At 50.9% G+C, this 24,760-nt stretch overlaps 3 protein-coding genes across 9 annotated transcripts in view; all 3 read right to left on the minus strand.

The window, feature by feature from the left end:
• Nucleotides 1-1,650: 1,650 nt before the first annotated feature.
• Nucleotides 1,651-15,026, minus strand: SIGLEC10 (sialic acid binding Ig like lectin 10). 3 transcript variants are annotated; one of them, XM_078063112.1, is made up of 12 exons: nt 14,275-15,026; nt 13,670-14,135; nt 7,979-8,362; nt 7,533-7,817; nt 7,247-7,294; nt 6,875-7,138; nt 5,758-5,805; nt 5,370-5,627; nt 5,003-5,287; nt 4,606-4,696; nt 4,401-4,512; nt 1,651-2,534 (listed from the first exon to the last, which is right to left on the minus strand). In XM_078063112.1, the coding sequence occupies exons 3-12, from the start codon at nt 8,310-8,312 to the stop codon at nt 2,268-2,270; spliced, it is 1,992 nt and encodes a 663-aa protein (XP_077919238.1). In that variant the 5' UTR covers nt 8,313-8,362; nt 13,670-14,135; nt 14,275-15,026; the 3' UTR covers nt 1,651-2,267. The 3 variants fall into 3 exon arrangements, with proteins under 3 accessions (XP_077919238.1, XP_035959945.1, XP_077919237.1); XM_036104052.2 differs by lacking the exons at nt 13,670-14,135; nt 14,275-15,026 and adding an exon at nt 8,441-9,677; XM_078063111.1 differs by lacking the exons at nt 7,247-7,294; nt 13,670-14,135; nt 14,275-15,026 and adding an exon at nt 8,441-9,677.
• A 2,144-nt stretch (nt 15,027-17,170) lies between these two features.
• Nucleotides 17,171-24,300, minus strand: LOC118543258 (sialic acid-binding Ig-like lectin 6). 5 transcript variants are annotated; one of them, XM_078063113.1, is made up of 7 exons: nt 22,808-23,547; nt 21,782-21,848; nt 21,357-21,719; nt 20,889-21,167; nt 20,646-20,693; nt 18,979-19,113; nt 17,171-18,850 (listed from the first exon to the last, which is right to left on the minus strand). In XM_078063113.1, exons 1-7 carry the CDS (start codon nt 22,826-22,828, stop codon nt 18,567-18,569), a joined length of 1,197 nt encoding a protein of 398 aa, XP_077919239.1. In that variant the 5' UTR covers nt 22,829-23,547; the 3' UTR covers nt 17,171-18,566. The 5 variants fall into 5 exon arrangements, 4 of the variants coding, with proteins under 4 accessions (XP_077919239.1, XP_035960020.2, XP_077919240.1 ...); XM_036104127.2 differs by lacking the exon at nt 22,808-23,547 and adding an exon at nt 22,163-22,671; XR_004920979.2 differs by lacking the exons at nt 17,171-18,850; nt 22,808-23,547 and adding exons at nt 19,637-20,033; nt 22,163-22,670 and having other exon boundaries at nt 19,067-19,113.
• LOC118543255 (sialic acid-binding Ig-like lectin 14) overlaps nt 18,786-24,760 on the minus strand; it is a 94,522-nt gene continuing 88,547 nt past the window's right edge. The window contains exon 7 of the mRNA XM_078063109.1: nt 18,786-18,850. Coding sequence (XP_077919235.1) covers nt 18,808-18,850 — 43 coding nt within the window. The 3' untranslated portion in view covers nt 18,786-18,807. The remainder of the gene's footprint in view (nt 18,851-24,760) is intronic.

The raw sequence follows: 24,760 nt of genomic DNA on the forward strand, positions 1-24,760 counted from the left end.
GTCCAGCCAAGTGCCCTGGATTGCCGCCTGGGGCTCCGAGTCCTTTTCACTCAAGAGCGCCCCCTTCAGGAGGGATTGCAAAGCAGTGGGGATAGCTGTGATTAAGAGCCAGACAGACAGCTGTTGCTGGGGGTGGTCGCACTGCTGGTTCCACAGATTTCTCCTGTGTGGCTTTAGATAAGTTAATTCACCTCTCTGAGTCTCAGACATCTCCACAATGGGGATGCTCTTTACCACACACCAGCTGTTACTGAGCAGGTAATTATTAATAATTGGCTCACAATGTGATACATGGTAGATGCTCAAAAATGTTATTTTCTCCTTCCTTCCCCTTCCCTTGCTCTTATTATTACACGGGCACATACACAGGGTGAGTTACCTGAGAAAACTCTCTTTGACCTGCTTTACCCCCATACATATTTTTCAGCATTATCCATAACCTCTTCTGCTTTACTGGTACTTTTTTTTTTTTCAGCTCTTCCTGTCTTCCAAGTGTGTAATTTAAAACTTTTTTGGGGGGGAGGGGCCTGGATGGCTCAGTGGGTTAAGCGTCAGATCTTGATCTCAGCTCAGGTTTCCATCTCAGGGCTGTGAGTTCAAGCCTCGCTTTGGGATGGAGCCTACTTAAAAAAAAAAAAAATTTTTTTTTTTTTAATGCAAAGGTCAACCTCTATTCTGGGCTCCTCAGTTTTCTGCCTGACAAGTAGTAACCATCCCCCAAGGGAACTTTCTTTTTTTTTTTTTTTTTTTTTTAAGATTTTATTTATTTATTTGAGAGAGAGAGTGAGAGACAGAGAGCACGAGAGGGAGGAGGGTCAGAGGGAGAAGCAGACTCCCCGGCTGAGCAGGGAGCCCGATGCGGGACTCGATCCCGGGACTCCAGGATCATGACCTGAGCCGAAGGCAGTCGCTTAACCGACTGAGCCACCCAGGCGCCCCCAAGGGAACTTTCTATGAAGCAATTAGGACTCTGATCTCTGGGGAAGGAGGAAGGGAAGGGACATGTTCTGCTCTGAGAAACAGACCCATCTTCTCCTCTCTTCACCAGCCGGCTGATTCAGAGCACATTCTGAAGTTTGCTTTTTTTTTTTTTTTAAGATTCTATTTATTTATTTGAGAGAGAAAGAATGAGAGAGAGAGCACATGAGAGGGGGGAGGGTCAGAGGGAGAAGCAGATTCCCTGCCGAGCGGGGAGCCCGATGCGGGACTCGATCCAGGGACTCCAGGATCATGACCTGAGCTGAAGGCAGTCGCTTAACCAATTGAGCCACCCAGGCGCCCCTGAAGTTTGCTTTTTTATTCCATTTTGAAAGCATTTCCACTTCCATGCCCCTCATGTGTTTGCTCTTCCTTAGATTCCTGGGTCGGAGAACACATCTGGCCCCCCAACCTCCATGTGGTATCCTTGCCCTGAGACACCTCACTCTGGGGAACTTCCTGTCTTGTCACACAGCTAGCCTTCTTTGCCGTGTCTGTTCTTGCATTCATTCTCAACATCCGCTTCTGTTCCTCTTCTGTAAAAATAAGTGGCTGAGTTTACTTTAGATTAAGATTCCACAAACTCTTCCTGCAAATGACCAGACAGCAAATATCTCAGACTCAGCTCTGCCTGACATCGGCTGTAGACATACATAAAAGAATGGGCACGACTATGTTCCAATAAAACTTTATTTATAGACACTGAAATTTGAATTTCATATCATTTCCACTTGTCACAAAACCTGTTTCTTCTTTTGATTCCCCCACAACCACTTATTTTTTTAAGCTTACTATTATTATTTTTATTTATTTATTTTTTTTAATAATCTCTACACCCAACATGGGGCTCGAACTTATGACCGGGAGATCAAAAGTCACAAGCTCTTCTGACTGAGCCAGGTGGGTGCCCCTCCCTGACCATTTAAAATGTAAAAAGCACTCTTGGCTCAAAATTAGGCAGTGGGCCAGACTTAACCTCTGAAGTTAGCTTGCTGACCTCACAAAGTGGTAGTTTAATCGTCTTTAAAGGCCCTCCCACCTTTGAGAAACTGTGGCAGAGCAAAGGCTTTTCCTTGCCTCTCAGAATAGTGTATTCAGAGAGGGTCCCTTGGGATAGGTTTGCCAAGCTGTTCCAAATGCTCAGGTCTGGGATGGGAGGACCCATCCTTGGAGGACGAAAGAGAGAGTGAGAGTGAGAGAGAGAGACAGGCTGGCACCTTGTCTTCCTCATCCTCTCCATTCTGCCTAGCCTGGATCCCAGCCCTGCAGGGTGACAGCCTGGGACAGCCTCAGTGGAACTTGATGTTTGTGTACTCTGAGTAGGTATCCTTGGGCTCCTGGGTCTCCCATGGTCTGAGGCCTAAGAAGTGGAGGGTAGCATAATGGAGCTCCTCTTGGTTATTCTCTGATTCTGAGGCTTGAGTGAATGATTTGGGTCCTGGACAAGTGTGGGCAACAACATGTAGCTCCTTCTGGTTCTTCTTAAATTCCAGGGAGTGAGCACCTGGAGGAGGGGCCTGGGAAGGACTGCTCGGTGTGGCTTTCCGATTCTGAGCCTGAGGGAAAAACAATCGTCATTCTTTCCTTCCTTCCTTACTTCCTTCCTTCCTTTCTTCCTTCCTTCCTTCCTTCCTTCCTTCCTTCCTTCCTTCCTTCCTTCCTTCCTTCCTTCCTTCCTTCCTTCCTTCCTTCCTTCCACAAATGCTTAAGAGCTTACCATGTGCCAGGCACATGATTGAGGAACTGGGGATTACGTCTTGGGCAGGAACAAACAATAAATAATAAACAAATTTTTAAAAATCTGTGGTTTAAGCCACCCCTTCTGTGGTTCTTTGCTAGGGCAGCCTGAGCAAACAAACACGGGCAGATTCCTGGAGCCGCCACCACATTCAAGATGAGAACTGTCTCGTCGCCACAAAGTTCCTCCCTTGCTATTCCTCATCATCTTCCTGTCCCCAACCCTGAAGCTACGAATCTGTCCTCCATCTCTACAATTTTACCATTTCCAGGGTGTTATAAATATGGAGTCATGCATATATGACCTTTTGAGATTGACTTTTTTTTCCCTTTTTTCCCCTGTGTCTAAGGTTTTTCAACCAGTAGCTTCTTTCAATCGTTTGTTCCCCTTTTTTAGATTTTATTTATTTGACAGAGAGAGAAAGAGAAAGAGAACAAGTAGGCAGAGCTGCCGGCAGAAGGAGAGGAGAAGCAGGCTCCCCGCTGAGCAGGGAGCCCAACACGGGGCTCGATTCCAGGACCCCAGGATCTTGACCTGAGCTGAAGGCAGATGCTTAACCGACTGAGCCACCCAGGCGCCCCTCATTTGTTCCTTTTGATTGCTGAGTAGTACCCCATGGGGGTAGATGTACCTGCTTGGGCTTTTAAAAGATAGCATGCACAGAGAAAGAGAGCCAGACAGTGAGAGAGGAAGCAGGGAGCATGCACAGGAAGTGGGGTGGTGCATGGTCTGGCGGGGGTGGTGGTGAGAAGTGGTTTGGGTGTATTTTGAAGGGGAATTGCTGATGGGTTGGTTGTAGGGTGGTAGAGAAGAGAGGAGCAAAAGATGACTCCAAGGATTTTGGCTTCGGCAGCTGGGCAGATGTGGTGCTATTTGCTAAGATGGGCTGGGTGGAGGAGAAGCCTACGGGGTATAGTTAGTCATAAGTTCTGTCTCAGGCAGGCTCGGTCCAAGGTGCCTATTAGACATCCAAACAGAGATGCTGCTAAACAGTCAGCTATGAGTCTCAAGTTCAGGGGTAAGTTTGAGAGATGTAAATTTTGGAGTCATCAGTGTATAAATGTTCTCTCCTGAAAATATTCAGCATCTGGATATCCAGTAAGAACAGTTACTATGTGCCAGGTACTATTCTAAATGTTTTATAGGTACAATGAGCATGATCCTACATGGAAGAAAAAAAAAGAATGATCCTAGGTAATAGGGATTACTATTTTCCCCATCTTATAGTTAAAGAAACTAAGGCACAGAGAACTTAAGAGACTTGTCCAAGAACACACAGCGATAAAACCAGGATTGAACCCAGACAAGCTGACTTCAGAGCCCTGCTCTTAATTACTAAATATACTGCCTCTCAATGATATTAATAATTATCACATCATTAGTTATAATTAGTAACATCATCAGGGTGGTAATAATGGGACAGCCGCTACATTTTGAGCAAGTGCATGTGTTCTAATCCTCAAACCAACTCTCGAAGGAAGCAGAGGAAGAAATGGAGGCTCAGAGGGAGCGACTGATTTGGTCAAGGTCTCACAGATAGTAGGTGCCAGAATCAGGACTTGAATCCAGTACCCGTACCTTTTCCACCTTGACGTCCCTTGGGAAAAAGGTTGGGACAGGACAGGAGAGGGGCCAGAGGAGAAGTCTGAACATAGAAAGAACAGGCAGCCCGTGAGCCACTCACCAAGGGGCCAGGGTTAGGGAACACGTTGATATAGTCCAGGATCGTGCTTCTCCGTGTGGGCCTGGGCCTCGGCGGAGTCCCCGCCTGGGTCTGTTTCTTCTTCAGAGTCTTCCTGCGAGGGAAACAACCCACCTGTGTGTGCCCTGGCACCTCCCCTGTCCCCAGCCCCAGATCCCACACACCGTTGCTCTGGCTCCTAACTCACATGACCAGGAGGAGGCAGAGGAAAAGGAGGGTCATGATGCCAATTCCCAGAAATGTTCCGTTGGTGAATGCTTTTGAGACGAGTCCTTTATCTGCACAAGGAAATAGGCAGCCATCTCTGAGCCTCTCCCATTAACCTGGGGCCTCACACCCACCTGCCACTGAGTACTCAGTCTTTCAGCGCCCGTCCCAGACGTTTTATCGGCAACCCCTTCTGTCCCAGTCTTGGAAACCCTGCTGCACCCCAGACCCAGGTGACAGGCCTTCCAATTTGCATTTCCCTCTGCATCCCCGGCCACAGGGGCCCTGTGCTCTTTCCCAGTTCCTGCTCCAACCACAGGACCCTGGCCCCTGCCCCACTCAGCTACCTCCGGGGGGCATCGAGTTGGCCCCCTAACCTGGCAGCAGCAGGACCGTGGCGCTCTGTTCCCCGTGGGCATTCCGGGCCTCGCAGCTGAGTCTGAGGCCGGAGCCCAGCGGCCCGCTGAGGCTCAGGGAGCTGTTGGCCCAGGGCCCCGCAGAGCTGGAGGTGATGGTCCAGGAGGCGTTGCCGTGGTTCCCTTCCAGCAGCCCCTCCCCCAGCCGCCAGCGCAGGGTGGGGGCCGGGTGGGCTCGGGAGGAACAGCTGCAGTGCAGCCCCTCGCCCTCCCAGGAGCAGGAGGGGCTGAGCAGCCGCGGGGGGTCTGTGGGAGGGAGGTGAGGGGTCAGCGGTGTCTCTCCTGCCCAGGCCCTGGGCAGCCTGCCCCCAGGGGTCCCCACACTCACAGACCACAGAGAGATGCAGGGAGACGTGTCGGGAGCCCAGGGTGTTCTGAGCTTGGCAGGTGAGGTCTCCTTCATGCTCCGTTTGTATCTGAGGGAGCTCCAGGATCCCAGGGTCTGTGGGCTGGGAGGGGCTCAGAGTCTGTCCCCCCAGGACCCAGCTCAGCCGCGCTGGGGGGTTGCTGTGGGTGACACAGAGCAGACGCAAGCTTTGGCCCTCCAGGACTGGGAGGGATGTGCCATTCCCGAGGTTTTCCAGGACTAGGGGAGGGAAGAGGCAGGACAGATGCTCAGCTGAGGGCACAGGGACCCTTTTGCATGTCAACATTCCAGACACTGAGGCCCCCAATGTGGCCCCGAGAGGCCCTGGTTTCGCTGTTCTCCTTCCTACCTGTCCTATTTGCATGCAGGGTCATCACTCTCAGATTCTCTGGGGCATCTGAAACAGAGACAGGGTTCTGGCTCTAGACAGGCCAGGGGCTGCCCTTTGGGCAGAGAACCGTCCTTGGAGACCAAGACGGCAGGACAGGGAAGGGGAATTGAATCATCCGCTGACTGATTCTCCGCTGAGTGGCCCAAGGGAATTGACAGGTAAGAAGGGCTGGTCTCTGTGATTTATAATAAGAAATATCTATTTGGTCTCTGTCCCGTTCCTAGTACAGAGTTCCTAAAACCCTTGGAATTTCCTACAGGATGAGAGCCAATAAAGGTGTCTTGATATTAATAACAAACCCCTTTCCACCACACCTGGGTTTATGTAAATGAGGCGACTTTTGGAAAGCACCTTGGGATGGGGGCTGGTTGCCAGGGGCACCAACCTTGTGACTTGAGCCTTGGGGACTTCGGCCCCACCCCTGACTTCCAGGAAGGGGAGAGAGACTAGAGGTGGAATCAGCCAGCCATGGCCAGTCATTTACTCAATCATGCCTTTGTATTGAAACCTCCATAAAAACCCAAAAGAAAGGGGTTCGGAGAGCTTCCAGGTTGGTGAGCACGTGGAGGTGCAGGGACCAGGGCGCACCTGGAGAGCGGCGTGGAAGCTGAGCGCCCTCGCCCCATACCTGGTCCTACGCCTCTCTTCCACCTGCTGTTCCTGAGTTACATCCTTCTCTAATAGCCCGAGACCTAGTAAGTAAAATGTTCCTGAGTTCTGTGAGCTACTTTATCACATTAATTAAATCCAAGGAGGGGGTCATGGGAAACTCCAATCTATAGCCAGTTGGTCAGCCTGGGCTTGTGACTGGCCTCTGAAGAGGGGGGAGGTTCTTGTGGGACTGAGCCCTTCACCTGTGGGTCTGATGCTACCTCCAGGCAGACAGTGTTTGGTGGAGTTGAATCCTAGAACGCCTAGCCGGCATTAGAGGATTGTTTGGTGGTGTGGGGGTGGGGTGGGGTGGGGAACCCACATCGGAGTTGGAATCGGAATTGTCAGCCGGGGATGCCCCCATCCCTGGCCCCCCGCACCCCTCTCCCTTTCTGGAAACCGGGCCCCGGCCAGTTGTACTCACACTGCACAGAGAGGTCCAGGGTGCGGCTCTGGGAGCCAAGCCTGTTCTCAGCTCGGCAGGTATAGCAGCCCGAATCCCCAGGCTTTACCCCCGGCAGCACCAGCTCGAGGGTTCCGGAGCCCTGGGGGTGGGACCTCGACAGGACCCTGTCCTCCAGGGCCCAGCTCAGTGTGGCAGGGGGCTGGCTGTCGGCAGCACAGAGCAGTCGCAGGAACTGGCCTTTCTCAGCCTCTAGATGTGGGCTGTGTGCTGGGGGCTCCAGGGCTGGAAGCAGCAAGAGGAAGGCTGCAGGGAGGAACGCCATCTCCCTCGCCCTCCTAATACCAGTTGTCCCCCAGAGAGGACCAGCCAACCCTCCCAGGCCCTCAGTACCTGACATGTTGGCACGGGAAACGCTGATAACCAGGTCTTTGGGGGCATCTGCAACAAGATTGAGACCTGGCTCTGGGGAGGAAGGTGGGGCTCCTCACAGAGAGAACGCTCCCCGGCAGGGGGAAAGAAAGTGTGCCCACCCTCAGGACACAAGTGACAAACAAGGGCTGAGGCGGCGTGGTGGGTCTCCACACCGGCCTCTCTGGACCCCCCACCAGCTGCATCTCTCCACCTACACATCCTCCGTGCCTGTCTGCACGCTCTGACACCCCACCACCAGACTCACAGGCGACATTAAGTCGGATGGTTCTCTCTGTGCTCACGCCCTTCCTGGAGAAGTCTACGCGGCAGGTGAGGTGGGTGCCATGGTCCTGGGGTCTCGGCGTGAGAGTAAGCACCGAGAAGTAGGAGGACGTTGGTCTGGGTCCTGGGGCGGAGACGGCGGCCCCCAGCCAGGAGAAAGTAGGGGCTGGACATTCCTCAAAGGTCCAGTTAAACACACAGATGAGTGTCACCTGGTGTCCTGGCTCCAGGATCTCTGGGGCGTAGACATCTGGCTGCTGTGTCAGGGCTGGGACAGAGAGAGGGCTCAATGGGAGCCCTGGAAGGGAGTGCTGCAGGGGGAGACCCCTGCTCTGTTCCCACAGTCCCCTCTTCCCAGTGGGGGGGGGCGGAGGATGGCAGGGAGGAGGAGAGGCCCCACCCCCATTCCCCCTGGAGTCAGTTCCGCACCTGTCACTTGCAGATAGAACTGGTTTTTCAAAAAACTGTATTGCACGTAACGGCCTCTCTCCACCCGAAAGAAGTACGGTGCCGAGTCCTCCACCAGGGCCTCTCTGATCAGCAGGGAACAACTTCGGTTCTGGGGATCACCAACAAGCTGGAATCGATCCTGGGGCACAGTCCGCACTGCCCGATTGTGGTCGTTTGTGGCCACTGGCCTTCCGACGCTCGAGTCTGTCCCGGCTAGGAACCAGTAGCCAAGAGCGGGGGTATTCTCCGTCCAGCCTAGCGGGGGGTAGGAGAGGGTGCAGGGCACGCGCACACACAGGCCCTCCTGCACCATCACCACCCTCCGCACTTGCAGCGAGAATCCTAGGTCCTGAGCCGGGGACCCTGAGGGAGACAGAGGTTCAAGCTACAACGCCCAGCCCCGGCCCCTCCCAGGCCCCTTCCAGCCCTCGGCCCACTCACCGCCCCACAGCAGGGCCAAGAGCATCAGCAGGAGCATCTTTGCACGAGGAGGCACTTGGACCTGCCCCCAGACGCTGGGACAGGCAATGGGCAGGGCAGAGAAGAAGCACCCAGCAGAGAAAGCTGAGTCCCAGGCCTGATGTGTGAAATGTGCTCCTGATTCTGAGCCCCACATGACACTCCCCGTCCTCACACTCCCCACCCCACCTCATCCACTAGAACTCTGGGTCTTCCCCGGGGGGCCTGCCTGGTGCTTGAGGATTGCAGAGCTGGTCCTTCTGGCAGTCACCTCCCCGGGGAGGGAGTGGAAGGCTTGTGAGGCCGTGGGGCCCGGGTGGGTGGAGGGTAGGGGCTCTCCCACTGGGCCCTGGGTCACTGAGGAAGCAGAAGTGAAAGTACACAGTGAACCGTTCTTCAGACAGGGGCTCCTGTGGACGGTGGTTGGTGCAGAGGTGATTTTGGGGGTGGGGAAAGGGCTGGTCTTGAAATTCAGAATGTCCAGTTAAAGTTGACTTTCTTTTTTTTTTAATTTTTTAAAAAGATTTTATTTATTTGAGAGATAGCATGAGAGAGAAAGAGAGAGAGAGAGGATGAGCCGAGGGGAAGGGCAGAGGGGGAAGGAGAAGAAGACTCCCCGCTGAGCAGGGAGCCTGACCCAAGCTGGATCCCAGGACCAGAGATCATGACCTGAGGCAAAGGCAGACACTTAACCAAGTGCGCCACCCAGGCGCCCCTAAGTTTACTGTCAATTAAACAATGAGTAATTTTTTTGGTGTAAGTATGTCCCAAATATTGCAATAGGACATTCTTGTATTAAAATTATTTGTTGGTGGCGCCTGGGTGGCTCAGTCGTTAAGCGTCTGCCTTCAGCTCAGGTCATGATCCCAGGGTCCTGGGATCGAGCCCCGCATCGGGCTCCCTGCTCCGCGGGAAGCCTGCTTCTCCCTCTCCCACTGCCCCTGCTTGTGTTCCCTCTCTCGCTGTGTCTCTCTCTGTCAAATAAACAAAATCTTTAAAAAAAAATTATTTGTTGTGGGGCACCTGGGTGGCTCCGCTGTTTAAGCATTGGACTCTTAGTTTAGGCTCAGGTCATGATCCCTGGGTCCTGGGATCAAGCCCCACGGCAGGCTCCTCACTGAGCAGGGAACCTGCTTCCCCTCTCCCTCTCCCTCTGCCCTACCCCCTGCACACACTCCCTCTCTCTCTCTCAAATAAATAAATCTTAAAAAAAAATAATTTGTTGTTCATATCTGAAATTCAAATTTAAATAGATGCCCTGTGTTTTTAGTTGCTAACTCTGGTAACCCTAGGCCGGTCTCAGTTCTATCCCTTCATCCTCGCTTGGTGGGCTCATCGATCCCCTGGTCCACCAGAAGCTCCCACCCCCAAGACCTTAGTCCACCTCTCTAGCTCCCCTTCTGCCCTAAGATTGGATGCATTTACTTGTGTGGTTTTTGTTTTTGGTTTTTTTTTTTAGATTTTTATTTGTTTGAGAAAGAGAGAAAGCTCATAAGCGGGGGGAGAGGGAGAAGCAGGCTCCCCGCTGAGCAAGGAGACAAATGTGGGACTCGATCCCAGGATCCAGGAATCATGACCTGAGCCGAAGGCAGACGCTTAACCGACCGAGCCACCCAGGTGCCCCTGGATGCACTTACTTGTAATACCTGTTGTGATGAGAACACCTGCACCCACAGGTAAGGGGGATGGGGAGTGAGTGGGATAAACTCCCGGATGTTGTCCCCCTCACCCAGCCCTTCTCCTTGAAATGACTTTGGTCACATAGAGACATGTGTTGGTCCACTGAACCTACACGCCTGGGGACCAGGTCTGCGGCAGGTGCCAAGCTGCACACTGGGGACACAGGCAAATTAGACACTGTGTCTGACCTCAAGGGGATCCAGTTTGGTAAATGAAGCTTCTGAGAAACAGAAAAGCACTGAAGTGCTCATAACTGCTCCCCCTGCCCCCCCAGCCGATGCTGGGACAGATGGTGATGAGGAAAGGCATGGTCATCACTTCTTCCTGGGAAGCCAGGAGAGGTCTCCTGGGGGGGGGTGACATGTGGCTGCTTCTGTCCTTGTTCTCAGGTCCACTGTATTCATGTACTTGGGCTGCTGGAACAAAGCACCACAAACTGAATGGCTTAAACAATGGAAGAAACTTTCCCCACCATTCTGGAGGCTGGGAGTGGTGTCTTCTTTCAAGGTGTCAGCAGGGTTGGTGTCTTCCCAGGCCTCTGTCCTTGGGGCTGTAGACACCATGGTCATTCCTCTGTGTGTGCCTGTGTCCTGATCTCTTTTCCTTTCTTTCGTTTTTTTTTAAAGTAGGCTCTACGCCCAGCATGGAGCCCAACGCGGGGCTTGAACTCATGACCCTGAGATCAAGACCTGAGCTGAGATCAAGAGTTTAACACTTCACCGGCAGAACCACCCAGGCGCCCCCGGATGTCTTCTTAAGAGGACGCCAGTCCTGCTGGATTTGAGCTTGCTCTATGACCTCGTTTTAACTGAATTACCCCTTTAAAGGCCCTATCTCCAAATATAGTCACATTCGCTGGTACTGGGGTTAAGACTTCAAATGTGAACGGGGCAGGGGGCACAATTCAGTCCCTAATATCCACCTTCTGCATTCTGATCCAGGTCCCCACTGCCCAACCTGGGCTTTATCAGGGGAGAGCCAGGGTCCCTTCTCCCAGGGAGCCTCCTGTCCAGGGACTTCACAACGTGAAGCTCATAGAGGAAGGGTCTTCCACAGGGAAGAGGGAGAGGGAGGGAGGGATGCCTAGGTCCTAATATGGGCTTGACCTGATCATGCTACTGACAATTCCTTGATTTTCATATTGTACTTAGTTGTGGAAGATGATAACATTGCGGGGCGCCTGGGTGGCTCAGTCGGTTAAGTGTCTGCCTTCAACTCAGGTCATGATCCCAGGGTCCTGGGATGGGGCTCCGAGTCAGGCTCCCTACTCAGGGGGGAGTGTGCTTCTCCCTCTCCCTCTGCCTGCCACTCCCCCTGCTCATCTCTCTCTCTCTCTCTGACTAATAAATAAAATCTTTAAAAAAAAAAGATGATAACATTGGAGGGGGGAGGTTCAAGTCCATGGGATGTCCCTGTACATTTCCTTGCAACCTCCTGTGAGTCTATAGTTTCTTCACAATGAAGTTAAAAGCAAACCAAAATAGATCATCACAAAACGCAACAACAATAAACAGGCTGATGACTGTAAATTGCATCTCAGCCCTGACCCTTCCCCATCTATTAGACACCTACTCAGGAATCTATAATGTGCATCTCAAGCTTCACATGCTTCATGCAGCACTATTTCTCACCGCAACCCTGCTTTTCAGCTGTCTAAAGATCATTATGTGGCACCAAGTCCTGACTGCTTCTTTATCTCACTCCATACACAGCCATCCACAAGACCCATCAGTTCAACTTCTTAAGTATTAACAAAGTCTATCCACTTATTCCCATTCCTTACCCTGGTCCAAGATGTCTCAGTCTTAGCACTACTGACATTTTGAGTCAGATCATTCTGGGGGGTGAGGCGGGGTGTTGCGGGGCAGGATGTCCTACAGCAGCCCTGGCCTCACTCTTCAGATGCTAGTAGCAGCCGTCCACTCCAGCTGGGACAACTGAAAATGTCCCCAGACATTGCCACCTGTCCCCCGGATGGCAAAATCACCCTTGATGGAGAATGACTGCCTGGATCCAAGCCACCGCCCTCACTCACCTGTATGATAGCAGTGATCAACTGTCCTCCCTGCTTCTACTCTGCTCCCTTCTTGGTGGCTTCTCAACACAGCAGAGAGAGAGAGAGAGAAAGAGAGGGAGAGGGAGAAGCAGGCTCCCCGCTGAGCAGGGAGCCGGATGCGGGACTCGATCCCAGGACCCTGGGATAATGACCTGAGCCGAAGGCAGATGCTTAACCAGCTGAGCCACCCAGGCACCCCAGAGTTATTTTTCAAATAGAAATCAAATCAAGTCTCTCTCTTACTTAAACATTTCAGTGGTGTCTTGTTATCTTTGGGAGAAAATCCCAGCTGCTCACCATATCTCCGATGACCTCCCCAAACTCACTTTGAACCCTCTTTTGCTTTGTTTCTGTGTTCTGACAGTGATCGCCCCCAACCCCCACCCCCGATTCTCACCTGCACCAAGTTTATTCCCACCTGGCAGGGGGGGGGGTGTTGATACTTGGGGTTGTGGCTGCCCCTCCCACTGTTCGGAGTTCAGAGTCATCCACAACGTTTTCCCACCCCACCCCCACAGCCTTCTGAATGTCCTGTGGCTTCCTGGGCCCCCTCAGAATTTTCCGCCCTTCCTCAGTGTGACCAGATCGCCTCTAACCCTCCCCCAGCCTTGGCCAGACAAGAGCCAGGCGGCTACCCGAGGCCAGGAGAATCTTTTTTGGTTATCCTCGCATCTATCTTCTCTGCCCAAGAATGTTCAGATTTTCTCTGAACTTATTCCTTTAAGACAGACAAACACCCAGCTCTGCAGGCCTCCCCTCTCCACTCACTAACAAATGTTGAACACCTGCTCCTTCTGCCCCTGATGTCAAAACAGGGGCAAAGGTAGATTTGAGAGGAAGTGAGAATGGGGCGGGAGAGGTTGGGAGCGGAGAGAGAGAGGTAGTTAGTTCAGGATGCTGCCTGGGAAGGATGTAGGGAAGGGTCCCGGTGGAGGATGAAGAGTCCAGGTCTGGCTGTAATTGAGGCCCTGAGGGTGCTGAGGAGCCTTTATTAGGGGAAGGGGCATCTTATCGTCCCCCGCTACACACACACACCATCCTCTTCCTGTCATCTGTTCCGATAGGATCTGTCCCAGGGGCCTCGCTGCCTCTGCCGCAGTTCAGCACGCCGCCTCCAGGGGGCGCTCTGTCCCCGCGGCACTGACGGACCCCTGTGGAGCCCCAGGCACCAGGATCTGTGTTGGTGGTGGTCCTGGAGAACTGCAGCCCTCCGGGGAATATTTCCCTGATGCTGAACAATTTTTGCAAACGTGGCTCTTCCCAAAAGGCTGCATTCGTTCTCACTGCACCTACAAATTATGACTCTGCTCCTTTCACTGCCCCTCAATAAACCGAGTCTCTGCCCTATTAAAGAAGTCACTGTGACCACCCTCCTTCCCTCACGGCAAACCCACCCTCCCCAGATTTAAAACACTTCAGTACTGCCCCATGCTCACACATCATTCTCAGATGGGGTCCCACCGAGCCACACTCACCATATGATGGCCAGGAAAGAAAATGCAATCCTGTGGTGGCTTCGTCTGGGCAGCTGTAACAGAGATCTCACCAACTGGGTGGCTTAAGCAACCAACACTCACTTCTCACAGTCCTGGAGGCTGGAAGTCCAAGATCAAGGAGCTGGCTGATTCCGTGTCTGGTGACAGCCCACCTCCTGGTTCACAGAGGACCATTTCCCGGACCGCCGTGCCCTCCCATGGTGGAGGGGGCAAGGGAGTCTCTGGGGCCTCTTTTATAAGGTCACTAGTCCCATTCATGAGAGCTCCACCCTCATGTCCTAATCACCTCTCCAAGGCTCCACCTCCTGCGACCATCACATGGGGGGGTAGGTTTCAACATACAGATTTTGGGGGGACACAGTCTATAGCGTGTGGTGTTATCAGGTCCCATCTTCGCATTGTCGAGGTTGGGGTTGTGTTCTCAGCTGGGCCTTCACCCTTTTCTCTTCAAGCCGAGATAGTGTATTAAAAAGCAAGAAGGTGAGAAAAATACTACTATAGGATAAATTTGAATTCGCTAATTTCTAGTAAAGGAAAAGTTTTGCAAGTTCAGTACTTTATTATCAGATGAAATTGTTACTTACTGGCATGTGTTTTGACAGTCGGTGTGAAGTGTCCGTTTTCCAAAGTGAAATACCAACTCTTTATGTGAAGACCGAAGGCTGTCTGATCTGGTCCTTGTTTATTTCTCCAGCTTCTTATCTTTTTACTGAATTACTCCCCCCGCCCCTTAATAAAGAGTAAAGCAGCCCCCACTGGCATTCACAGTCAGGCCCTGGGGTTCTCCTATTAAATATAAATGATTTCGCAGGATTTCACACCAGACAAACCCACTCTGGGGTGGAACAAGATAAGTAGTCCATAGTAGTCACATGCCTTAACACAGACACAAACAAGAACATTGTTTAAGTCACAAAATGACCACATAGCCCCCTCCCCCAGCCCCCAGTGCAGGGTAACATGAATGACTGCGGAATATTTACCAACTACGGCTTTAGCCTTTGCTGTGGACTGAATGTTGTATCCCTCCCAACATTCATATGCTGAAGCCCTAATCCCCAGGGCAGTGGTATTTGGAGATGGGACCTTTGGGAGGTGATTTGGTTGTGAGGGTAGTTTCCTGAATGAGATTTGTGCCCTTACGAAAGAGACCCCAGAGAGCACCCTTGTCCCTTCTGCCACATGAGGACCCAGTGAGAAGCCCTTTATGAACCAGGACATGTGCTCTCACCAGACATCGGAAATGTCGGTGCCTTGATCTTGGATTTCTCAGCCTTCGGAACTGTGAGAAATAAATTTCTGTTGTCTGGGGCGCCTGGGTGGCTCAGTCGGTTAAGCGTCTGCCTTCGGCTCGGTCATGAACCCAGGGTCCTGGGATCGAGCCCCGCATCGGGCTCCCTGCTCAGCGGGAAGCCTGCTTCTCCCTCTCTCACTCCCCCTGCTTGTGTTCCCTCTCTTGCTGTGTCTCTCTCTGTCAAATAAATAAATAAAATCTTAAAAAAAAAAAAAAGGTAATGAATATTTCTGTCACCCTAGAAAATACCATCCATCATGCCCTTCCCTATCAACGCCAGTTTTCAGAGTTAGAGCCACTGTCCTGTGGATAAGGGGCAGCATGAAAAAGAGAGCCCCTGACTTCTCAGCTGTATTCACCTGGAATTTAGCCTCTTCAACAAAGCTGGCAAGGAATGAGGAATGCTGGCAGCCTGCCCTTCCCTGGGAGGAGACGGAGCCTTGTGTTCCTGCTCTACCCACCTGGAATGGAGTTTCCATCATCCTGAACTGGAATAGGGATAGAAGGGGAACCAGCAACATTATTCTTAAAAGCCAAAACTGGGAACGATGGAAATGTCTATCAACTGGTGAATGCATAACTGAAATGTGGTGTATATTCACACAATGTAATAATATTAAGAATATAATGTTACTAAATATGGGTGTGTGCTCTAACATGGTTGAACCTCAGAAACTTAAGGCTTAGTGAAAAATAGCAGACACAGTAGACTTTGTATCATGTGATTTCATGTATATGAAATATTCATAAAAACAGTTCATTAGAGATTGAAAGCAGATCAATGATTTCCTGGAGCTGTGAAGGGAGTGGTATTGATTGCAAATGGGCATAAGGGTCCTCTTTAGGCTAATCAAAATGTGTGACAATGACTATGGAACTCTATAAATTTACCAAAAAATCATTGAACTGTATACTTACAGTGAATTAATTTTATATGACATAAGTTATACCTCAATAAAACGTTATTAAAAGTCTGCTGGGGACTTCTGCTTCTGAGCATGAGAGGATAATAGGGCCCAGAATTATCCTCCTGTAAACAACTAGAATACCAAACAAAATACAAGAAACCTCTATTTTCATACATGGACTGCAGACAGGGAAGAACTGTGCTTCTTGAGAGAAGGACAAAAATGAAGTAAACAATATAATCACCCAGGTTTTTTGTTAGGAGGTTGTTTGCAGATAGCAGAGTAAGAAGGGGATGGGGGCACAATAAAAGGGACTGAACTTTCACTGAGTTGAGGAGCCAGACATTAAAGGTTAAGGAAAGAGATGTAGCTAAAATATGTAGGTCAGAGTTTCAGACAGGAGAGTATTGTGGAGAAAGGGTTCAAGGTCTCCATGAAAGGTCCTTGAGTAGTTGGAAAATACCAATCTGTATGTGCATAGGGTGAAACCCCCTAAGGCCAAACGAGAACAATTTCTAAGGAGAGAAGGAATTACTGGAGAGCTATTAGATGGGAGATTCCCAGAGCTCACAAAGGGCTTGGACTTGTGCATATTCCCTCCAGCCAGAGTGAAGATACCTCCTTGAATCCATGGGGCAGTCAGCAAAAGCTCTAAAAGGGCCATGGCATTCAAGTGAAAAAAATTAGCCCAACACTAGACCTATCTTAGGAGGAGCTAAAAATTAAAGAGTCTTAAAAATATTGGCCCAGGGGTGCCTGGGTGGCTCAGTCGGTTAAGCATCTGCCTTCAGCTCAGGTCATGATTCTGGGATCCTGGGATTGATCCCCACATCAGGCTTCCTGCTCAGTGGGGAGCTTGCTTCTCCCTTTCCCTCTACCTCTGCTTGTGCTCTTTCACTCTCTCTCTCTCTCTCTCTGTCAAATAATCTTAAACAAAAATATTGTCCCAACATGCAAGTAACTTAACTGCCTTAAAAAAAAATGACCAATGTTTTTAAAGAAATACAACAAAACCAAGCAGTCAGACACATAAAATTGACAATGTCCAGCACTCAGTGAAAAATTACTAGACATACAAAGGAATATGAACACTTGATACTCAACAAGAGAAAAGTCATCCAATGGAATCAGGGTCAGACATGACACAGGAGGTGGAAATAGGAGACAAAGACATTATAAGAGTTATTACAAATATGTGCCAGATATACTCAAGGATGTAAACGAAAACATTACCATTACATAATAAGAGAAGAAGCATAAGATTAAAAACAGGAAATGTAACTTTTTTTTAAAGATCTTATTTATTTGAGAGAGAGCATGCGTGCGCACACACACACACATGCGTGTGAGAGAACAGGGGGAGGGGCAGGGGGAGAGGGAGAGAGAATCTCAAGCAGACTCTGTGCTGAGGGCAGAGCCCAACACAGGGCTGGATCTCATGACCCTGAGATCATGACCTGAGCCAACATCAAGAGTTGGACACTGAACAACTGAGCCACTCAGGCACCCCCAGGAAATGTAATTTTTTTAAAAAGATTTTTATTTATTTATTTGACAGAGAGAGAGCACAAGCAGGGGGAGCAGCAGAGGAAGAGGGAGAGGCAGACTCCTCGCTGAGCAGGGATTCCTGATGTGGGGCTCGATCCCAGGACCCTGGGATCATGACCTGAGCTGAAGGCAGACACTTAACCATCTGAGACACCCAGGCACCCCAGGAAATGTAACTTTTAAAGAAGAAAATACATTATCTGAGATGAGAGTTCCACTGAATGAGATCAACAGCAGATTGAACATTATAGAAGAATGATCAGCGAACTTGAAGATGTAGCAGTAGATCCTGTTCAAACAGCAAATAGAGGGGGGAAAAAAGTCTGGAAAATGGCAAACACATGTTCAGGGCCCTGTGAGATAGCATCAGGCCACATTACATATGTAAAAGGAGAGACCCAGAGATGATGAGAGAAGAAGAATAGGAAAAAAACATTGAAATTAATATTGGCTTCAATTTTTACAAATTTGATCATAATTGTAAATCCACAGACCCAAGGTACTCAACAAATTCCAAATAGGACAATATCTTTCTTTCTCCCTTACTCCCTCTCCCTTCCTTCTAAACACACACACACACACACACCAAGGCATATATTAACCAAATCATTTAAACCCAGGGAAAAAGAGAAAATATTAAAACTGGCCAGAGAAAAAGACAAACTACAAACAAAGAGAGAAAGGTAAAAATGACAGAATTCTCACAAGAAACTATGAAAGACAAAAGAATTTGAAGAACTGAAAGGGAAGAAAATGTTATCCTAAAATTCTTTATCCCATAAAAAATATCTTTCCAAGCTTATGTAAACAGAAACTTCTTCAGACAAATAACAGCCAAGAGAATTCACCACCAGCATACCTACACCACAAGAAAGATGGGACAAGATATTTTGGCAAAAGGACAGTGATGCTATAGAGAAACCTGAATGTATACAAAGGAATGAAGAGCCATGGAATGGTTAATATGTGGATAAATATGAAATAACTTATTTTTCTAATTAAAAAATCTCTTTAAAATTCTGTTTTAAAAATAATATGAGATTTATAACAATATATTATGGGGTTGAATTTGGGGCTTATCCAAGATAAACACACAGAAGCAATATATTAATGGGGTATGCATAATTCAAATTAATAATAACAAAAATCTATCTATGTCCTCACTCGCCCTCCCCACCACAGATTCGGAACCAGCAGGAAGAGTCTTAACGACCAGAGGTAGAGAGACGTTATTTCTGGAGAGGAGGCAGGGTTCAGTCCTCCAGTACCTCCTTGCTCCACAGAGTTGTACAGGGGTGAGTCTCAGGATACAGTGGTTTGACAGATCCTCATCCACCAGACGGCGGCACCACCATGAGGAAGAGGGCTCAGTTACAATTTGCAGCCTTATCCTCTTTGGAGCCTCTGAACCTATGGGGAAAACACAGTTCTGAAGTAAGAGACCAGTTCTGCGGATGGCTTTCTCTGGAGAGGACAAGAAGAGTGAAGCCACCCAAAGTATCCCAGAATCTGGGATACTGTGAGAAAGGGCTTCTCACCTGGTGTGGTAGATCCAGGTGAGGCCATAGGTGAAAAGGAAGCCAGCCCCCTGAGGGTCCCTCTCAGTAGGGTGAGGATTAGAGGCCAGGGGCTCCACTGCTCCCCAGAGATTTGGGGGCAGGAACAGGAGATACCTGGGGGGAGGAAGAGAGAGAGGAGGAGGAGAGTGAATTTCCTTAAGTCCACACCTTAGTCTTGTTCACCTCAGAATGCAGATGTCCTGCATATACTCATCCTGCACAACTAGGTTCAGGGAAACATGGTAGGAGTTCCACAAGTGTGGAGCTAGGCAGGTGAGTTCTCCTCCATCACCCAAGACCGTTGGGGGCAGCACTAGGACCCCGTGATTTGAGGGCTGGGAGGGGCTCAGGCTCAGGCTTCCCCAGGACCAGCTTAGCCTGGTAGGGAAGTTGTCACCAGTGTCCAAGACCGGGCACAGGGACTGGCCCTCCTGAACTCGAAGAGAAGTGGCATTGCCCAGGACCTCTGGGACTAGGGGACAGAGAAAAGCCCAAAGGGCAGGGCTGAGAGCCCCTTCTCTCCCTCTGCCCTTCCACAGACACAGGTGTGGAAAATAGTGTCTCTCAGACAAGTGTTACAAGCAAAGGCAAGTAAGAGTGAAGATCCATCTGTTGAGGTGGTGAGAAGGAGAGGCACCTGATGATCCCAGGACGTGTGGATGGACCTCTGAGCAAGAGTTGGCATGTCTAGACCTGGCAGAGGACATCCCAGGAGGTAGGCTTTGGTGTGTGATGCTGAGGAGGCGCGTGGACACACGTAGGTCTGACCACTTGAGGGAAAGACTGGGAGGCTCACACACAGGTGATGCTCCCAGCCTTTCCTCTAAGGGCCACAGGGAACTATGGGAGGGTCTGAGCAGGGGAGGAACAGGGCCAGATCTAGGGCATGTAGAGACACCTTCAGGCCGAGTTGTGGTGGGCTGCGGGGGGTGGTGGTTGCAGAGACTGGCAGGCCAGAGAGGAGGCTGGTCCAGATGCAAGTGGTCTCACTATGTCCAAGTGAGAGAAGGCAGAGGCCCGAGGTGGGGCTGCCGCTGCAGGGATGGAGGAAGAGAGGCCACTTGAGACATTTTCCAGAAGTCGAGTTTGCAAAACTCGCTGAGTCATGGGGAGTGTTGGGTGAGGCACAGAAATGTCTAAAGTGACTTCCAGGATGTTGACTCAGGTTGCTCAGGTGGGAGGGGCCTCCCCAGGGTAGCGGAGGGGGTTCTGGAGGATCTGGACTGGACCGAGATGGACAGAGACTTGCGAGGGTCTTCAGGGCAGACATAGGACTAGAAGCACCAGGGCCCAGGCTTACCCACGGGGTCATGCAGAAAGCAGCCAGAGGCCCAATCCCCAGCAAGAGGAACCTGTATCTAAGGCTCCTGGTGGGACAGCGAGATGTCATGGTCATAGGAGAAGCAGAGAATCAGGAAAAGGGTATGACGGGAGAGTGAGGGGAGAGAGGAAGCAGCCACGGTGACAGCGAATGGTCAAACTAGGATTCACAGTAACCCTGGAGAGTCCAGCCAGGGGATGGGTGTGGGGCAGACTTGGGACCAGGGAGGGGATAAGGAGCGATGGGGCTTCATTCCTTCAGACCCTCACAACATTCCCTTATTTGACTTCTGAGACGTCAGTTGTGCCCCGGGGGCCTCTCCCACCTGTGCTATTTCCTCTGAAGATGCAGATGGTCAGGTTCTGTGGAGCATCTGGAACAGAAACAAATACTTGGCTACCTGCAGTATGACGAGGTGGCCATGAGCAAGGGGGTGGGGCCTGGGTGTTCTCTCTGTCTTGATCCTGTGCCTCTAAGAATTCTCCCCAAGTATCCCACCCAAGCCCTGCCTCCCTCTCCCCAACACCCACTGCCCTCAGGGACCCTGGCGTTCTGGCCTGGCACTCACAGGACACGTTGAGCTGGATGGTCCTCTCCATGCTCACACCAGCTCCGGGGAGGGTCACTCGACAGGTAAGGTTGGTGCCGTGGTCCTGGGGCCTCGGGGTGAGGGTGAGCACGGAGGAGTGGGGAGTCTTGGAGCCCCTGGAGGTGAGGGCGACCCCGATCCAGGAGAAGGCGGGGGGTGTCCCCCTCTTACAGGCCCACGGCACACTACAGGTAATGTTCTTGGGGTGGCCAGATTCTAGGGGCCCCTGGATGTGGATGTCAGGGATCTGTGTCAGAGCTGAGGAGGAGAGAGACAGAGATCCTGGAGTGGGACCCTGAGTGTGCCCCTGGAAGCAGCCTCTACCCCAGGCCAGCCGTCTCCTCCCCAGCCAGGATGGAGATCAGGGGGTCCCTTCCCAGCCCTGCCCCAGGAGCCCTCAGGATCCATGCATGGGACATGTGTCCTCTCCTTGACCCTGTTCCTTACCCATCACACGCACGGAGAGCTGGTTCTGTAGGTAATTATATTTCACATAAGGCCCTTTCTCCACCCTAAAGAAGTATGTCCTCGAGTCCCTTCTCTGTGCATCTCTGATGTCCAGGGAGCAGTTGGAGTCCCGGGGGTCCCCGAGGAGGTGGAATCGGCCCTGGGTCTCCTCCTGCACTTCTCGATCGGGGTTGTTTGTGGCCACTAGAACATTCTGGCTGTGATCACTCCCTTCCTGGAACCAGTAGCCATAAGTTGGGTCATCGTCAGTGTATTTGCGCCGGGGGTGGGAGAATTTGCAGGGCACATGCACACACAGGGACTGCACTTGCAGCCAGAATCTTGAACACTGAGCCAGGGACCCTGTGGGGAATTTAGAGTCAGCAGCAGCCCCCGCCCACCTGCCCCGCCCCCGGCCCACTCACCTGCCCACAGCAGGGGCAGAAAAAGCGGTGGCAGCAGCATCTTTGAGATGGAAGATGTGTGGGCTTCCTGTGGGTGAAGAAGTGGAGAGCAGTGGAGGAGGGTTGTGGGGGGCCCACGGGAAGCTGGGAAGGAGCACAAGGCCTTGTGGTTCTCAGAAGAGGAACTTCAGCGCCGAGCTCCCCCCATCTCTGCACAAAGCCGGCGACCCCCGCCCCCTGCCTGCCAGAGACCAGGGAGCCCCATCCAGGGAGGAGAGACCAGCAGCAGACCCCGTGTCCTGCCCCCCATCTCGGCACCTCCCTCTGGCACCGGAGACTGGACCAGGACCTCTGAGGACATGTGAGGCATGGGACACAATGAATCTCCTAAGGTCTTCCCACCTGAGGGGCTTGTCTGAGCAGCATCATCTACACCAGGGAGCTAGTCAACTCCTGGCTAGACCTGGAAGGTCACAGCCTCATCTAGACCCTCAGGTGTTCTGTCCTGCAAGGTAGAGGATTCTTTAGGTCTGTGTGAGCCTCTGGGGCAGAAGAAGAGAAGGGATCCTGGGTGAAGAGAAGGCAGGAGCCACTCATTCATTAATTCACTCATTAATTAATTCATTCATTCCCCAAATGCTTAGTGAACATCTGTGTTGGGGGAACTGGAGACAAGACAGCTGGGCCTGATGTGGTCCGTCCCGTGACATGGTCTCCACCCAGGGTGCCACTTCCTCCCCAGACATACAGTGCTGTCCCTGTGGGGTTCAGAGCTGCAGGCACCTGTGACTTGGCCATATGTCCTGGATATTTTCTAAAAATATGAGTACGAGATTATTTTTGACACGTAGTAAACAAGAGCAACTCTTTTCAAGCTGCAGAACTTGAACCATACCCATTAAAGAACAACTCCCCATTCCCCCCTCCTCCCAGCCCCTGAAACCACTGCTGCAATTTCTGTCTCCAGGAATTTGACTACTTTTGAGACCTCACATAAGTGGAGTCATCCAGTACCTGTCTTCTTTGTGACTGGCTTGTTTAACTTACTATAACGTCCTCAAGGTTCATCCATGTGGCAGCATATGTCAGAATTTCCGTCTCTTTTTAAGGCTGAATAATATTCCATGGTAGGGGCGCCTGAGTGGCTCAGTCGGTTAAGCGTCTGCCTTCGGCTCAGGTCATGATCTCGGGGTCCTGGGATCGAACCCCACATTGGGCTCCCTGCTCAACAGGGACCCTGCTTCTCCCTCTCCTTCTGCTGCACCCCTGCTTGTACTCTTTCTCTCTCTGTCAAATAATTAAATTTAAAAAATCTTTTAAAAAAATATTCCATGGTAGTTTAGGCCACATTTTTTTATCCGTTCAGCTGCTGAGGGACACTTGGGTTGCTTTTACTTTTTGGTTCTTGTGCATAACGCTGCTATGAACACAGGTGGGCAAATATCTCTCGGCCCCTGCTCTTAATTCTTTTGGATATGCACCCAGATGTGGAATTGTTGGATCATATGGTGATTCTATTACTAATTTCTTGAGGAAAGGTCATACTCTTTTATTAACTTGATCTATTATCAAGTCACGTAAGCTGTGCATTTTAACGTCTCCAGTCTGGATCCCTCCTCTGATTCTGGATATTCATACTCCTGCTCTCTCCCTGACATCCCCAGTTGGATGTCAAGTGGCTTCTCAGGATGAACATCACCCTTCAAAACCGGGCTCTCTGAAGTCCTCCCCGGAACAGGACTCTGTCCTTCCAGCTGCTCAGGGGAGACACTGGGCATCGTCCTTGTTCCTTTCTTTCCCCCCACCCCCCACATCCATTAGAACATGCTGTTGGCTTGACCTGTTGGGTATATCCAAAACATATCCTCCCTACCTACACCGCATCCCTGGCCCAGCACACCACCACCTCCTACCTGCACCGGCCCCCCCACCCCAGGGCTGTGCATCTCTTTTTTGCTGCCCTGGGCCCAGTCTGGCTGATTCTGAACAGAGTAGCCATGGGGATCCTGCTAAAATGAGGGTCTCAGCATGTGTCTGCTCTCTGCAAAGGCTCCCAGAATCCTGTGGTGGGCTGCAGTGGCTTTCCATGGGGTCTGCGCCATCCTCTGGGCTCCCCCACATTGGCGTTCCTGTGCTGTCAGCCTCAGAGCCACCAAACTCACCGTTCCCCTCTTCCCGTCTTCCTGGAATACCTTCCTCTTAGGCAAGCAAAGAGTCTGCTTCTTCCCTACCTTGGAGCCTTTGTTCCAATATCACCTCCATGGCCTCGCAGCTCCAGGAAACCCAGCCCGATGCGCCTGAGGGCTTTTCCTCCAAGCCTGTATCGATAGGTGATATGCTCTAATTTTATTTATTCTTTACTTTTTTTATTCTTGTCTCCATAATGACAGCACCTTCCCGTTCCCTTGAGGTTTTTTGTGGTAAAATATTTGCAAAAATAAAACTTGCCATTTTTAACACTGTGTAGGGTGCAATTCAGTGACACTAGGTACACTCACAATGTGGTGCAACTGTCACCGCTGCCTCTTCCCAGAACTTTTTCATCATCCCCAACAGAAACTCTGCACAGTTACCCAACAAGCCCCGCCCACCTCCGTCCCGAGCTCCGAGCAACCCCCATTCTACTTTCTGTTTCCATGAGTTTGCCTGTTCTGGGCAGCTCAGAGAAGCAGAATCAAACAATGTTTGTCCTTTAGTGTCTGGCTTTTTCCTTTAGCACCTTGTTTTCAAGCGTCATCCCTGGGGCAGCTGCACGATATTCCACTTGTGAGTCTACACCGCAGTTTGCTCATCCATTCTTCTTTTTTTTCAATTATTTTTTATTATTTTTTAAATTTTTTATTTATTTACTTGAGAGCAAGAGCGAAAGAGAGAGAGAGAGCACAAGCAGGGGGAGTGGCAGGCAGAGGGAGAAGCAGAGTTCCCCCTGAGGGCAGAGCCTGACTCAGCGCTCAATCCTTGGACCCTGAGTTCATGACCCCGAAGTCAGACATGTAACTG

The sequence above is a fragment of the Halichoerus grypus genome, chromosome 15, assembly GCF_964656455.1.
Source record: "Halichoerus grypus chromosome 15, mHalGry1.hap1.1, whole genome shotgun sequence".
NCBI lineage: Eukaryota > Metazoa > Chordata > Mammalia > Carnivora > Phocidae > Halichoerus > Halichoerus grypus.